Source organism: Pieris brassicae, chromosome 11 (assembly GCF_905147105.1).
Source record: "Pieris brassicae chromosome 11, ilPieBrab1.1, whole genome shotgun sequence".
In the NCBI taxonomy this organism is placed as follows: Eukaryota; Metazoa; Arthropoda; class Insecta; order Lepidoptera; family Pieridae; genus Pieris; species Pieris brassicae.
The window spans coordinates 7289812-7306927 of record NC_059675.1 but is presented as its reverse complement, the minus strand read 5'-3'; the positions used below and the strand labels follow the sequence as shown (position 1 = coordinate 7306927).

The 17116-nt window shown below is 33.2% G+C and overlaps 2 protein-coding genes and 1 long non-coding RNA gene across 6 annotated transcripts; 2 read left to right on the top strand and 1 right to left on the bottom strand.

The window, feature by feature from the left end:
- Positions 1–38: 38 nt before the first annotated feature.
- Positions 39–9547, top strand: LOC123716769 (glutaminase kidney isoform, mitochondrial). 4 transcript variants are annotated; one of them, XM_045672669.1, is made up of 10 exons: positions 39–511; positions 3463–3515; positions 4335–4367; positions 5932–6028; positions 6134–6494; positions 6747–6899; positions 7080–7360; positions 7532–7840; positions 8067–8221; positions 8661–9547. In XM_045672669.1, the coding sequence occupies exons 1-10, from the start codon at positions 449–451 to the stop codon at positions 9016–9018; spliced, it is 1863 nt and encodes a 620-aa protein (XP_045528625.1). In that variant the 5' UTR covers positions 39–448; the 3' UTR covers positions 9019–9547. The 4 variants fall into 4 exon arrangements, with proteins under 4 accessions (XP_045528625.1, XP_045528626.1, XP_045528623.1 ...); XM_045672667.1 differs by lacking the exon at positions 39–511 and adding an exon at positions 2866–3380; XM_045672670.1 differs by lacking the exon at positions 4335–4367.
- A 2322-nt stretch (positions 9548–11869) lies between these two features.
- LOC123715947 lies at positions 11870–12990 on the bottom strand. Its single transcript, XR_006754496.1, has 3 exons — positions 12939–12990; positions 12719–12841; positions 11870–12643 (listed from the first exon to the last, which is right to left on the bottom strand). It is a non-coding gene; the product is annotated as an uncharacterized LOC123715947 (long non-coding RNA).
- Positions 12991–13350: 360 nt separating this feature from the next.
- On the top strand, positions 13351–16886 carry LOC123715944 (regulator of nonsense transcripts 3B). The gene is made up of 6 exons (XM_045671331.1): positions 13351–13554; positions 13632–13845; positions 14041–14229; positions 14733–14881; positions 15510–16187; positions 16418–16886. The coding sequence occupies exons 1-6, from the start codon at positions 13447–13449 to the stop codon at positions 16538–16540; spliced, it is 1461 nt and encodes a 486-aa protein (XP_045527287.1). The 5' UTR covers positions 13351–13446; the 3' UTR covers positions 16541–16886.
- The last annotated feature ends 230 nt before the right edge of the window (positions 16887–17116 follow it).

The window sequence follows — 17116 nt, the reverse complement described above, 5'->3', positions numbered from 1 at the left end:
TGGTCAGCTTTCCGTGCTTACATCTTAAACTCTTATTGCATTTACTTTTACAGTTCACAACCTATTGTAGACCTATTGTTTCCATTTATTTTTGCCCAGCATATAAAGACTTTTCCAAAATGAATTAATATCCCTACTCGCCATATCGGGCTAATGCTGTGTTTCCCATTAATATAACAGTGCTACGATGTCACGTGAATTAAAGAACACAATAGTTTATTTTTACATGCGCTTAGTAGGCGCACATTGAACGGTCTGAAATATTGTCCATGAAGATTCATTCGTCGACTAATATTCGAACTATTTATAGATTTGCACAACATATTTATATGTCTTGGCGCTCATACACCACTATATTTATATGTGACTGGCTGAAAGCTTCAGTTGATGGAGATTGTGGTACTCTGCCTGTTCTATCACAGGTGTTTTGTGAATTAAATTTTTACGCATGCGTTACGTTCCAAAGTGTAGTTTTGAAGAGTTCGTTATGGCTTCGGACAGTAACTTTGAGGTACGATAACTGCTTATAATTTTTGATCTTAAGCCAGCAATCTGCAAATTAATTATAGATAGAGATTTTTGGGGTCCTTTATCACACTTTTTAACCGTTTCATACTTCTGGAACTGAAATATTATTTTGTTATTTAGTGTAACTATACTGATATATATTTTTTTTTCATAAAAAGAATATCTACGATAAAATTATAAAGTACGAAAATATGTCTGTAAATTGAAATATTTTGAATTGCTGTATAATTCCTAGTTTTCCTAAAATATATTTCTTATAACAATAAAATTTGTTATGCAAATTTTATTTCAACCATATTTCCTAATAGTTCATGACAGGCACTAGAAATTATATTTAACGTTAGTACCAAATATATATACTTATATGCATTCTTAATTTACAATAAACTTTTAAATAAATATGTGAATATAATTTTATACATAGTGCTATATATAAAACGTGTAGTATTGTGAAAATTATTAAATAATAATAGGTAATAATATAACTGGTACTAAAATAATCAAAAGAATTTCAAAAAAGAGATTATACCTAGGTCACACTGAAAATGTTTAGAAAATGAAGAACGGCATAATGTTCTAGTTGCCAATACTTTTATTGTTTTTCGAAGTAATCTCATTTCCTCTCTATACATCGCATTCAATGGAACCATTGAGAAAAGCATTCTTCCTTATGGGCCTCTTCTATGGCATTTTCGTACGCTTTCACCGCACCTTCAGGGCTCGTAAAGCGAATATCTTGAATTTTATATTTAGTTCTTGGGAATATCTGAGAGTCGCAGAGCGTCAGGTCAGTACTTTATGGCGGATGTCTCATTATCTGCTATAGTCAAATATTCAACAGTCCGTTTTGCGGTGCGCTGAAGCATTGTTATGGTGAAGGAGGATCCAGCTTTGAGGCCGCTGCTGTATTTTCCAAGACAATAGGCAAACAGGGATTGACATACCATACCAGTCTGCAGTAACTGTCCTTACATATTCTAGCACAACTGTCGCGAAATGACCTTTTCGACCAAAGAATGAGGCAATCATGTTTTTTCCTTGACTTCGTCCTTTCTTTACCTTAAACACCCACTGAGCTGATTGTCTTTTGGTTTCGGGCTCGTAGCAATATCAGCTTCCTACCAGCTTTCATCACCTGTGACGATGTTAAATAAAGCATTTGATGACACCGAAAGTGTTTCTGGACGTTGATTAAAGTACGGGGAATCTATCTAGTACAAAGCTTCCTGACACCTAAATGTTCGTGTAATATTTTTTGAACTTGACTAATACCAATGCCTATTGCCCGTATCTGCTTATAGGTCACTCTCTTATCTTCCTCTATCATGCGTCGCACAGCACTGATGTTATCTTCAGTAGTCTAGAGAAATAGAATTGTTTTATCTATACGGTGGTTTTTAATCGAGCTAGTCTTTATGTGAGAATTGGAATATTACTCCCCATTTTGATCAAGGTCAGCGACCTAAGCCTGAAGTCAGCGAAGGTGGCCTCAAAGATGAAGTATTCCAAGACTACAGATATGACAAACATCTAAGGAACCAGATAACAATAACCACAGGTAGATATAGTAGATCACTATCTTGGGCACAAAATTTCATTGACATTTGAAGTCAAGCTGAAGTCGATAGACGTATTTCGCAGGCATGGGCAGTATTTGGTGCGAATGGAGAGATAGTGTATATTCAGACACTGTCTTGTTAGTTGTGAATCCGAACCATAACGCTCACACATCGCACGACGGAAAGCCTAAGCCTTGCGTAAGAAATGAGGCATTTCGTGAAAAACCTGACTTGAGTGACGTAATAAGGGCTGTCGCAATATCTAATGCGGTAGACAGATCCCATAACGTGCATGGGCAAGGACCGATGGACCCAGGCAGGCTTGAATGGGGACCTCGGCAGAACAAAATACCCCGCGGCCGCGCACCGACTAGGTGGACTGACGACATCAATAAAGAGGTTGGCTCCCAGTGGATGCAGAGAGGCCAGTACATGGCGTACTGGAGGAAAATGGAGGTGGTCTACGTAAGAATGGATTGGAAAAAAGAGTTCTTAACTTTCTAAGCAACAAATGGCCATTCATCTGTTTTTTTAATCTATAACGATTGCTTGTGGCCTTTATAAAAACTTTAGTAATATTATGTCTACTGTGTATTTAGATAAAGAATTTCCTTACTGGATTTGATTGTTTTTATTACATAATAATGGGATTGTCATTTATTTTGTCATCAAACTTTAGATTTTTATCGTTTTTGATATGGTAAAACAATTATGCGTGCCGTGCATAACAATAACAATTTATGACTCAATTAAACGAAAGGGAGTGAACACCGACGTTTCGTTTTACATTCTCGCTCCCAAACCCTCGCTTCTGATATACGTTTAGAAGTAGGTGGGTTGTTGTAGGTTGAATGAGGAGCAAATATTTATCACTGGTAATATTTAGCCATAGGTAAGTTAATGTTTAAGAGATGAAACATTAGTGGTCTTGAAATAAACTTATATTAGAGCAATTTATCTAAACGTGACTTAAACACACCTACTACAGAATTACTTATTAAAATATTTGATTAACACGTAAAGGCGCGTCATACGAGTAAATAAATTGATAAACGTGAAAATCACTATTCTATTGGAATCGCAAGTTGGACCTGCTCAGTTCGCGCATGCGCGTCGGCTAGGAGCTTACGCACCGTCAGTATCCCTCATTTTTCGGAACTGCCTTCCGCAATGAATACGCGTCAACTTCGGAAAATTGCCGTAGCCGCAAAATCATTACAGACACAACAATCGTCATGTATCTGTAACCGTAATTACAGTCAAATCAGACCCGTTTATGTAATAGAAAGACCTGTAAGTGTTCCTTTTCCATCATTTATGTGCCCTAAGAATCTAAACCTTGACCATTATGGTGATTTTAAAGCCTTTATTTCAGAAATGGAGAAATTCTGCACAAAGTTTCTACGCTGCTCAATCCATCGATGCAAGGTCAGTTGATACACAACACTCAGACACTTCAATTACATTTCAATATAAAATGATAAAAAATAATCATCATATAATGAATTCTATTGAAAATAAATTAATTTTAATGACCCACATCAACTCCTATTGATCTCGTAATATGACCGTATTGATATAACAGGCGCCGGCAGCAAGCCTGTCTCACCCCTGACATTTAAAATTACACTAAAACGTTTAACATAACATAATTAGGTAATATAATAGGATGTTAAACGTAAGAGAAAATTAAGATAAGATAAGATAACTCGCTTCGTCTTTTTAGTAACAGCTTAAAATGCAGTATATTTCTCGCTTGAATACATGATCAGTTAATATTTGTATCATATATTATGTAGGTATCTCTCATTGGAAGACAATCTATTCGACTATTAGCATCGTAACAAATTTCACCATTATAATGTAATTCATTTGCATTATTGTGCATTTATTTTAATAAGGTAGTAAAAAATCCCAAAAAGCAGCATATACGAGTAAAATGAATATCTTAGGTATTATACGCTGTAATCATAAATTAATACATATTCCAGACTGAAAATTATTATTATAAGAAGATACATTGTTATCTAGTGAGATAAGCAGCCGTCTCGGTACTGTAGAAATTATTGTATATTCGTAAATTAAAATAAGCGGACAATAATTTTTTTATATCAGGTTTTAATGATATATATATATATATATAATGATGAATATTTTATTAATATTGATTACGCTTTTCATTAATATACAAATTATCTTATGTCGTTTAAATTTAATGCTATGCTATTCTCAATTTTCATGCTGCAGATTCTACTCATTCGTTCACAACATAGACCCTGCGTAAGTATGAGTGTTGCATGACTTGAACAAAACTAATTTATAAATTATGTTATGGTTTTGCATGCATATGCACAGTACCCTCAGATATAGAGACATTTCTGTTATATTTCGTACATTCACACATTTTTGTTGTATTTTAATTTATATAACAATAAATTCGACAGTTAATATCATTACTATGAAATACATTGAAAAAGCACATACAAACTACCAAACAGACATACAGATACCTGCAGCTGAGTTTCATCATTGGACGTCGAGGCAGAATACGCAATTCCACCCACATCACCTCGACGTCCGTCGTTCCACAACTAAGCGTTTTTCAAGGCAGATTTTGCCACGCACCGCCGCTTTGTGGAACCAGCTGCTCACTGAAGTATTTCCCATTACCAATTTAACTTAGGGTCTTTCAAGAAAAGAGCGTACCGATTCTTAAAAGGCCGGCCACGCACTGGGGAGCCCTCTGGCATAGAGAGAGTCCATGAGCGGCAGTATCACTTAACATCTGGTGAGCCTCCTGCCCCCCTGTTTTATAAAATACGAAAAATATGTCTACGTCTCTTTTATCGATTTTCAATCAGCTATGACTATCTATCAGCTATAACGCACAGCCATATTTCAAACGCACTACTTCAGGTTCAGATTGCACGCGTTACCACTAGGCTAGCACTGCTGTCTCCATACTATATTTTCTATTAATATTATATTAATAACAAATTTGTTGACGTATGCTCAGTCATAGATGCTTCGATTATAATTGGAATCTTAAATATTTGCATCGCAATAAATATGTAGCGACAATGTTCCTGTGCAGTGTTATAAAGGCTATAATTTTTTATGTCTACAAGTTAGCAACATGAAATTTTTAAAAATTGGTCTGGTAAAAGTTAAGAAGTTATATTCGTAATACATGCAAGGTCTCGAATGCTGATATTGTTAATACACTTAATTATTTATTTTGCTTTAAATGCCTGCATATAATGCTTAAACCTGAACGTAGTGAATAACTTCTAGGATTATTAATATAGTTTCTGGCATAAATATTTCTAAAATTATATTCCGTGCACACCTTAGGACTCCGGATGACCGATTTGAAATTCTAGATTGGACGGTAAAAAAATTATCATAAAAACCCCGACCTTTGGTTATATGCCAATGTATAAACAAAAGAAAAAAACACAATATTTCTTTGTTTATATTAGACTGTATAATCAAATCTTGTTACGAATTATGTCCGTGTACAGCCAGCTTAAAAGAAACGCGTTTTTAAATATTTAGTTAACTAGTGAAATTTAGTTTTGTATTGCCTAAAGAATGTATAATTTCAAATTTATATTTTGGTCACGAGCCAACATTGTCAGGTGATGTTGACTGTTACAAGTTACAACTACGTTGCGGACACACCCGCCTACGTCACTCAAAATCACTTCAACAACATAATGTATTCGTGATCATGGAATTTACTGTAGATTAGATAATAATAATTCTTTTTAACGCTTCACGTGTGCCTAGAATGTGAATGTCCATTAACAATTTTGTGTAATTTTGATTAAATAATTTACAGGGTAAAAGAAGGATCACACAAAAATGCTGATGATGTGCTGTTTGACATGTTCAAGAATGAGGATACAGGACTACTACCAGTTGGAAAGTTCTTGGCTGTAAGTTAAATTCACTATGTTTTTTATCACTGCTCTTGGTATTAAAATCAATGGCCAATAACACAGAAAATAATATTCTACCATCATAACTTTTTGAAATCGCAGGCTCTCCGAACTACCGGAATAAAAAAGAATGACCCAAGAGTTAAAGAAGTTATGCACAATCTGTACAAAGTACATAAAGAGTCTAACTTCGAAGGAGGATCGCCAGAGACACTCAAGTTGGATAAAAAGATATTCAAAGAAGTTATTGCACCAAACATAGTGTTGATAACACGTGCATTTAGAAGTCAGTTCGTTATTCCCGATTTTCAAGATTTTATCAAAGATATTGAAGAAATGTACTGGACAGCAAAAAGTATTACGGATGGAAAAGTAGCAAGCTACATTCCGCAACTGGCTAGAGCTAATTCAGACAATTGGGGAGTAAGTGTTTGCACAATTGATGGACAAAGGTTTTCGATAGGTGAGCAAAAACAGTATTTTTAAGAAGAGATTACAGTGTGATTGGAAAGAAAATGCAGTTCTTTAGGATAATCATCGATACGCCTAATCCTGACCGAGCTAAACCGGTTACGTTGTAGTCTGTATACAAAATTAAAAAGTAACAAATTATTATAAAGTTGTATGTTATTTTTTTGGAATATGTGTAGAGAAGCACAATTGGTGAAACATACTCGTATCTAAAACAGTCAACATTAACAAGTAATATTTTCAGGTGATGTAACTGTGCCATTCACTTTACAATCTTGTAGCAAGCCGTTAACATATGCAATGGCACTTGAGACCCTTGGCCCTGACGTCGTTCATCAATATGTTGGCACCGAGCCCAGTGGTAGAAACTTCAATGAACTGGTTTTAGATCATAACAGTAAGTCATTTAACAAAAAAATACATATTTATGAAATACCTGTGTGTAACGTTGAGTTATTGGTACTATACTACGGTAAACCTATAGTTACTTTTAGTACTATTCAATACAATAATGTAAAAAATGCCTTATTTTTCAATAATATAACTTTCGTGATTTACATGAAGTACAACATTTCAGTGAAGCCGCACAATCCCATGATTAACGCGGGGGCAATATTAGTCTGCTCATTACTGAAGTCTTTGGATAAGCCCGAAATGACCCTGGCGGAAAAATTTGACTACGTTATGTCTTTCTTCAGCCGTCTAGCTGGCAATGAAGTATTGGGTTTCAATAACGCGGTATTTCTGTCGGAGCGTGAAGCAGCCGATAGGAATTACGCGCTAGGTTTTTACATGCGAGAGCACAAATGTTATCCCGATAAGACTAATTTACGAGAATGTATGGATTTCTATTTTCAGGTACTGTTTAAAACAATTGAATATAATAGTGATATTTATTAATTCATGTTATTGTTGTGATAAAATCTTAACAGTGAGGAATCAAGTTTAGTCCATTTATCTTTTTGAATGGATTAAAATAATTATTTACAACATTATTTTTTAATTTTCTGACTCGATGTTACATTGCAGTGTTGCTCAATGGAGGCTAATTGCGACATAATGTCTATTATGGCTGCAACATTAGCTAATGGAGGAATCTGCCCCATTACGGATGAGAAAGTCCTAAGACCTGATTCAGTGCGAAATGTTCTTTCTCTTATGCACAGCTGTGGAATGTACGACTATTCAGGACAATTTGCCTTTAAAGTAGGATTACCAGCGAAGTCAGGAGTGTCTGGTGCTATGCTTATAGTGGTACCAAATGTTATGGGTATATGCACATGGTCGCCACCGCTCGATCCTTTAGGAAACAGTTGCAGGGGCTTGCAGTTTTGTGAGGTGAGTTATATATTTTATATACAATATAGATTAAGAAATGGACCTTCCGTAACTAGGGTTTCCCCATTAAAAACTATAAAATTGTAAGATCCGGTTGGCTCCGCCCCACACGGCCGTCAAAGTAGGCGCAACTTAACAAATATCTTTGCATAGTAAAATGTTTAAAAATATGTTAAACTTCACTTTAAAAATATGTTATTCTTTAATTTTTCAATAACCTTTTCAGGAGCTTATAAAGCGGTTCAATTTCCATAAATACGACAACATTCGTTACGCCAGTCACAAGAAAGACCCTCGCCGTTACAAATTCGAATCCACCGGACTTAGTATTGTTAATTTATTATTCTCTGCTGCAAGTGGAGATTTAAGTGCACTAAGGAGGTTTGTATAATCTTTATTTACATATTGCATCTTGTTCGAAAAAAAAGTTGTATAATTATTAAATTTTTGTCAGAACATCAAACCAATCTAAAGAACCTGAGCAGGTGACCCCATCTCCAGATAAAGACAATTTACAGTAACCCAAGTAATGATTATCATGCTTAAAAACTACATATACGATTATATTATGCTATTATAAATTATATACGTCAATCATCACAAGCAAATCAATATTTTCTTGCTAATAAACACATCACGGTTGTATTACTACGTACCAACATCATCAAATTATTTTCAGTTACGTTGCTTGGGTGGATACTTACACTTTATTTTTCATTATGTTTACTCGCAGTAATTACTATTATGTTATTTTGCCACTGCTTAGAAGCTCGAAGTATCATGTTTATTTTCTCTGAACTAACACATTTCTGTAATTTAGACAACATCTTTCCGGCATGGATATGACGCTATCTGATTACGACGGACGTACAGCATTACACCTTGCTGCTGCTGAAGGGCATCAGGCATGTGTAGAATTCCTCCTGGCTCAATGTAATGTACCCCACGACCCCCAGGACCGTTGGGGCAGTCGACCCCTTAATGAGGCGGAGACATTTGGTCACACATCTGTAGTGGAGTACTTGAAAGAATGGGAAATAACTCACCCGCTTGGAATGGAGCCCAAACCCTCATCTTCAGTTGATGATATTTTAGATGTCCAACCTCAAGCTGATGATCCCGTTAACGATCCAAGCATCCAAGAGATAGTAAAAAGAAATGGCGATAAACTAAATTAAAATAACGTGGAATTGTTGAATCAGAAAAAAAATATGTTGGTGTTGTTACCAATTTATATTTATAGTGCGTATATTTATGCATATAGAAATTGCAATTTTGCTTGCATTTTACCAGTGAAACACATTTTAAAAATTGCTTAAAACCTGGTAAACTAGGATTGTTAAATTTATATAAAACAGTTGTAAAATAAATAGATGTATGTGGTCAATGATAAATGATTACAAACTTATTTAATTAAATAAAAAAGCAGCTGTAAATTTGTTAAATTAAAAGCTTGATTGATTTTAAATACAGAATGTTAAATTTATGATTAATTGTAACATCCAATTATTCTATGATCTAGTTTTGTATGTTGTGTACTACACATTATGCCATTGTCTATGATTATAGAAGAAATCGCTTAATTTAAAGCTGTGATATTAATTTTAATCTCAATACATAATTACTTACTACTACATATTTCATATAAATTATGTTTATGTCCAATAATAACATGTGAGGTCGCTCCGTGAAGCCTGCGAGGTGCCCAGGAGACTTCTGTGCTTCTGGAAGGAGTTAGGCTGGCTTAGTTAGCCAGGACTTTACGCACAATGGACCTATTGAGCGTCTAAGTGCGGAAACAGAGTCCACACATACAATACTAATAATAACATACACATTCCATGAAATAAGTAATTTATCAAAAAGTTAACAATTTGTTTTAATGTAACTTTTATCTCAAATATGACAATAATATTTCTAGTAATAATTCTATGTGTGTTAACTGAATCATCATTTAGTGGGTATATTGTCCAGTTTAATGTCAATTAAAGTTGAAAAAGTTGTTGTTGCTTTATCATTTACACGTAGATCAAAATTATATATGCATTTTATTTCTAAAGCAAATGTAGTATAACAATTCCAAGTGGAGCCTGACCCTAATGTTGCCACTTTATTATAACAATATGTGATCATCAGTCAACCTAGTGTCATTTATAAAAATGACACAAATTTGAAAAATGCATCAAAGGATCCAAAGGATTCAGTTTCGAGGTCATTTGGAAGGAAAGTATAAGTTAGCCTAAAAGGTTGGTGTACTCAGCAAGGCAAGAGAATACTTCACTCCGGGCCAGTGGTACAACTCTATAAAGCGCAAATTCGGCCCCAAATGGAGAACTGCGTCTAGGTGTGATCTCCCTAGTACTAGTTCCTTCCACTTGACCGTATTCAAGGACGAGTGATCTAAATCTATTGATTGCTAATGAAATTGACTTAGGAACCTAGATTACCAATGCATAAAAGGCCGGCAGCGGCACCTTCTGGCGGTATGTCTATGTCCATGGGAGACGGTGTCACTTACAGTGTAAGCCTCCTTTAACATAAAAAACACGAAAGGGACCTAAAAAAGCAAATATCCATGGTTTTAAGTAATAAGCAATTTAAATATTAGTTAATATTTATTACTATGCACTAACTAAAATTACAAATTTATTTAATAAATATACACTATTTATTCCTTTCGTCAGGTTTAATAGGGCTTGATACAATACCAAGTAACTTACAATCAGCTTCTAGTAAAGTCAGATCAGTACTAGAGCCAAGAAATCTGGATGACAGCTCAAGGTCTTTAATTTGTAATCTTACTCTTGCACCTCTCACATATTCTTCAGGTCTTATAGAAGGTCGATTACACACACAATGAAACTTCCAACCAAAATCAATATACAGGTCATCTTCTACAACATGAAATATTTTCCCCACAACAATTTTTCCTACTGGGTCACCAAGCTAAAAATAAGTCACACTGATTAGCATATTTTTAATAAATGAAATGATATATGATACATTATTTCTAACTTCTTCTAGCGGTATAAATTTCTTAATATTTTAAGGCTTACATATCATGAATTATGCTTACATCAATTAGTTTTGAATTCCGAAGAAGTGATGCAAACGTAGGCGGAGCGCCGCTGGTTTCCTCGAGAATATGGCTTTGTTTTTCAAATGCTTTTGCAAATCCACCAACTTTTCCTGTAGATGTATCATCAAGAGTTTGAGAAGGCACTATTTTTGTAGTGCTTAGATTGCGCGTAATTGGCAATTTCAACTGATTTAACTTTCTACTTAAGGGAAGCAACCACGACATTATTAAGTTAGTATTCAGTTTTTATTTTAAACTTTATTTCCTTTTATTAGAATTAAATAAATTTTGTAAACATTAGTATAACCTCACAAGAGTCAAGACAGCAGATATTTTTTTTAATTTTTTTTTTAAATAATTTTATGGCCTGGTAACATAGACCATCAAGACAGCAGACAAAACCGTGTTCCACAGATGAGTTCTGGGATTTCTTTTTTTATATAAATTTTACTGGGATTTGTAATAATTATCTCCACAGCGAAATGGTCACTAGAATTCTATATCTATGTCGCAGTATTGTAGTTAAATCAGAGAGTTAATTGCATCTCTAGACAGTTAATTAAATGTCTATGGACATGTCTATCATGTTCAATTAAGTCACTAGTCTGGCTAATGAAAGAAGATAAGGAAAAAGCGCGGCAAATTAAAAAAAAATAGTATGGTATCCCTAAAAGTTTGATATATTTTGTGGATAAAACTTACTTGATACTTGATTTTATTTTATTATTTTTTACATTGATAGTAACTGTATTTCTATGAAATTAAATACTAAACGTATTTAGTCTCTTACTATTGATGCTTAAAATAACTAGCATTGCATGGAAAACTAAAACTATATTTATTATAAAACACAACTTTTTTTCTGAATAATCAAAATCAGAATCCAAAAAATCAATATGCATAGATTCATCTGAGTCATTGCTGTTATCACTGTCTCTCACATTGCTTATGAAACTTTCTAATTGTTCCTCTGTCGTCCTGTCCCTTTCTTTATATTTATTTTCCACATGTACAACATGATCAGTCATTTTCTTCCACTCTTCTGCTGTTAAATTTTCAAATGACTCTTTAATCACTTGTTCTAACTATTATGAAGTCAATTCAATATTTTTATTAGCTACTCTGCGTTTTCCCAGACTCCATACCAGCTCAATGGCATTTAGATCACAATGGTATGGAGGTAGTCTCAATACCTCATGACCATTGTGCTTTAAAATTTCATCGGCTTCATATAATGGCCTTTGCTCATTTAAATTGGGTAGGAGCTTTTCTTCTAACCACTTATTGAAGTTGGCATATAATATCATGGTGATCAGCCATTTTTTATCTAAAGAAATTATTGGCTTTCTTTCTGCACGTTGCAACGATATAGATCTTAAATAGTAATGTCTCCAGGCAGATATGTCATTGCGCTCAATTAACAAAGAACGTTCATTTTTGTTTTTCTTAAATTCATAGCCATTACCCAATAATATTCGGCGAAGAGTTTCCCGACATCCAGTAAATCCTATACTTTCTCTTAATTCCAGCGAAAGTGTTCTCAATGTTGGAATTTGTTTTCTAACAATATAAAATTTATTAATATTGTTGCGAATAGCATCCATTTCAAAATTGTCCAAATAAGACACCGTTGGTTTGAGATCGTTTTTTTTCAGGTGTACTCCAGACACCTTGATTTGTTGGCCCTTCTTTTTTTATTCTGTGTATTGATATTATACGCACACCTGAAAAACAATGAAAAGGTTATTACCACAAACATTTTTTTTTTAAATTTACTTGAAAAGTATTGAAAATTTTACCAGTGGAAGTGATTTCTTTAATGTACTGGTTGTGGGATTTTATTCTATCTTTCTGCTCTAAATCAGTGAGCTTACCAATAGTTCTCACTATTGCATCGACTCCTTCTACATCCTCCAGGTTTCCTGCGAAAGAAACGAAATATTCTATCAAATACCTGTTAACTATTCGGAAAAAAATATATAATAGAAATAAAGTATCAAGACAATAAATCATACTAACCTAAGAAATTGAACATCACATGTAAACAACCTTGTTTTTGGTAGAATTCAGCTTCTTTTTCTTGGAATTTGGATATCATGCAGAGAAATATCTCTCGAACTCCACTGTTAATAGCTTTACTCATATTTAAACACGTAAATGAATAAATAAGAACAAAATAAACCAAAACTTAATTGAATGTATATTTAATGAACTGTCTAGAGATTCAATTAACTCTCTGTTTAAACTCTTTTACTGCGACATATGTATAGTACGTAGATAAAATGTAATTTATATGCTCTACGGTCACACCCCACAGATTACTTTGTAAGCCTTTAGCCTGTGCCACAGACTAGGTAAGTAAACTATGCACGTCAGATAACGAATGAAATACTTAAATTATGAAATATCAATGTCAATATAAAATTTTAAATTGCACACGCATCAACGTCACATCATAGCATGCAAAAAGGAATTTTTCAATATTTTTCATTATGCTGAGTATTATATAGAATTGAAATAAATAAAAATGACCGAAGACCAAGATGCGAAGGATTCCCATTCGGATTCAGGCAGTAAAACTTTTGTCAATAAGAGTAAAGACAAAAAAGCGAAACTACAGCGACCCCTTACAAAAGTAAGTTGACACAACTGGAGGTAGCCTCATTTAAGTTTAATATTTATTATTTCATATCATAAGAATTTTTATTTTAGATTATATTACGGCGATTACCTGCAACGATGACAGAAGAGGCATTTCTTGAGCAGGTGTCTCCGATACCTGAACATGACTATTTCTATTTTGCAAAGCCAGACACGTCTCTTGGTAACAATATTTACTCGAGGGCTTACATTAACTTCGTAAATGTGGACGATATTTATCTCTTTAGGGATAAATTTGATGGGTATGTTTTTTTGGATGAAAAGGGTAAGTTTTAGTTATATGTCTAAGTCTAAAAAAAATTCAGTCAACCTATTTATTTTGATACGAAACTTGAATTTATAAAATCCAGATAAGAAGAATTATACCTTTTTGAATTAATTTATATCTAATAGGCTTTGAGTAAATTATTTACTCAATTCATCTATGTACCTAGCTGCTACTAAATTAATTTTGTTTTAGGTGTGGAGTATGTTGGCATTGTGGAATATGCACCATTTCAAAGAATTCCTAAGAAAAAGAAGAAAAAGGATCCAAAATGTGGAACACTTGAAAGTGATCCAATATATCAGGAATTTTTGGAATACCTCAGTAAAGACCAAGAAGCTGATACCCAACCAAAACTGGAATATTCATATCCTGTAAATGATGGTAAGATAGAAGCCTGTAACACTTCCAATAATTGTGAATAGTAGTGAAATTGCAAGCAATATTTGGTTACTGTTTAGTGTTTTCTTTGAAATTTTTATTATTTTCCATTACATGCCAAATAGTAAGCATTCCAGAACCCATTTTAATAAATATAGAATATTAACATAATTTATTTTGATGTAGTAAAATAAAATTGAAAATGATCTTATAGTATATGTGGGCAACACTGAAAATGTTTAGAATGGGCCAGTTAGAAACATTGCTAATGAAAACTTTTTAATTTCAATTTTACAACTCTTTGGTAATCTTATGTAGTATATTGCATTCATTTGTCATTCGTTTTTTTAAATTGGTGACAAATCTAAAACTCTTGTTTCATGTGAATATGAACCTAATGCGAGAAAATTTTCTGTTAATGATTTATTATGACTTTTGTTGTTATTTCACTATGATTTACATTCACATGACATACTCTACTTATGGTCCACTATGTTATGTTTCAGGCAATGATAAAAAAGTTCAAACAACACCACTACTTGAGTACTTAGCTGCTCGGAAACAAGACAAAAGAGGTAGAGATGAAAGACGTAGGCGTGAAAATGACAAACGTAAAATGAGAATTGAAAGGAAGTCAAAAGATTCTTCAATCAGAGTAAGTCTTATATTGTGCTTATTTCTTTATAATAAAAATATATTTTAAAGATACAAGTACTTAATTATGTCATAGAAATATGGAGATCTGTCAGATGATGAAAGCTATCATGACAGAAATGAAATTGGCAGGAAATATAACAAGCAGAGTGCATGGTATGGCGAGCAAAGAATTTATCATAAAACCAAAAGTTGCAATAATAATATCAATTCTGAATTAAATGATTTAGTGAAATGTCAAGGGTCAGAGGACATAATCAATACAGGCTCTGACTGGAATACCCAGTTTCCAGCTCTTACTATGAAAACACATAATACATTTACTTTGACTTCAACAAAAGCTAGTGATAAGCAAGATGCTATTGAAGTTAGTCAGAAATCTGGTGGTGACCCTTTTTTAAAGGTTCAGTTTTAGTTCATGATAACAATTGTTAAAAGTATTTTAGATTATGATATGTTATTGTAAATAGAATATTAATTTTATAACATGTGTTTCTTTAGTTCTTATATGTTATGTGTTGTTAAGTATGTAATTGTAAAAATTATATATTTAAATATTAGCCATTATGAAGTAAACTGATTTGTTGATTGTTATATATATTAATTTTAATCGAAAATTTAATTTACAGGAAGAAGATGTTATTATAGAGAACGATGTTAAGAAGATCAAGCCAAGAGAATGGGAAAAAGATAGATCAAATGATGTAAAAGATGATAGTGACATTTATGACTCACACTCTTACAAAGATCGCAAAATGGCGTTTGGCAGTGACAAAAAGAAGAAATATGATGATAAGCAAGGAAGTTATAAAGCTGAAGAAGATCTTGATGAGTTTGATATAAAAAAAGAAAAGGGTGAAAAAATTGATTCCCCTCGAGACCAAAAAAGTAAAAAGTACAGCGATTCAAGGAAGGAAAGATTTAAAGTCACTGATGCTAAATCAGAGAAGCAATCAGCTATAAATAAAATGATGTCTGAAAAGCCCAGGACATTGAATCATGATGATATAAAACCATTTACACAGTTGCCTCATGTTAAAACAGAAGATTTGAGTAAACTCTTGGAAAGCAAATCAAAGGGTGAAGAATTATCAAAAACTGAAAAGATAAATAAGAATATCAATAATACAAATGAAATAAGAATGAGAAGAAATAGCTTGGAGCCAGGAGATTTGAGCAAAGAAGGAAGTCTAGAAAGGCAGAAATCTTTAGAGGATAGAAGCAGGTCTATAGATAGAGAAGGTTCTGAGGAAAAAGAAAAGAGTGAAAGTATTGATTGCCGCACTGAGAGAAGAATCAGGAATAAGGTAAACATTTCTCTGAATATTAGGCTTAATTATTTTCTGTAAAAATATTTTATGAAAGAAATTTTACAACTCTCTTTCATAGTGCGGCTTGCATTATCTATACTGTGTCGGATTTCGTGTCACCGATTACGTTAGATTTAAGACAAATCTATATTAAACTGTCAATTGATTTATTTCAATGTGATCTTTTTATTTTTATATATTATTCGTAAAAAGTTAACGTTTTGCAGGATCGCCCTAGCCTCGTAATATACCAACCGGGCATGGGAAAGTTCAGTAAACAACGCTTGGCAAAAGATAAAGACCCTCCCACATCGAAAACGGTTAACGAAAGCGAAAAAAAGGATACTTGAGACATTTGTCGTGACTCCCTAATCTTGGACAACAATCAGCGGAATTATCCTGATGATGGCATTCAGTAAGTTTCCATGAGACAAGACGGTGACTCTTAGAACTCGCCAACTGAGAGTACAATGTGCAAAGTTTTTATTAATTTACAGTTTTCACGCAATATGAATGCCTTGGAAATTTCATGTTCATAACAAATCAATGTTACATTTGATGCTCCATATTAACTCACGATTTTTAGTTCGACATGTTTTATTTCATTTCAATATAATTGTTTTAGTACAATGTTGTTTAATTATTCCTATCATTATGAGCTAGTTCCCTAAAACAATTAGAATTTTTAACTGTTAAATTGACAAATTATATTTTTTATTCTCATTTACACAATGGCTGAAATGTAATGGCCGTCATAACTCAACATTTAAAATATAATTTTGTTTCATCTATATTTTTGGAAAATAAATATATTATTACAATGAATGCTCGTATCTATATCCCAATTCCTAGGATTATCTGTTTTCTAAAGTTGAATTCATCTAATCATCAGAGTATAACAATCAATAAGTTGATCATATTTTAAA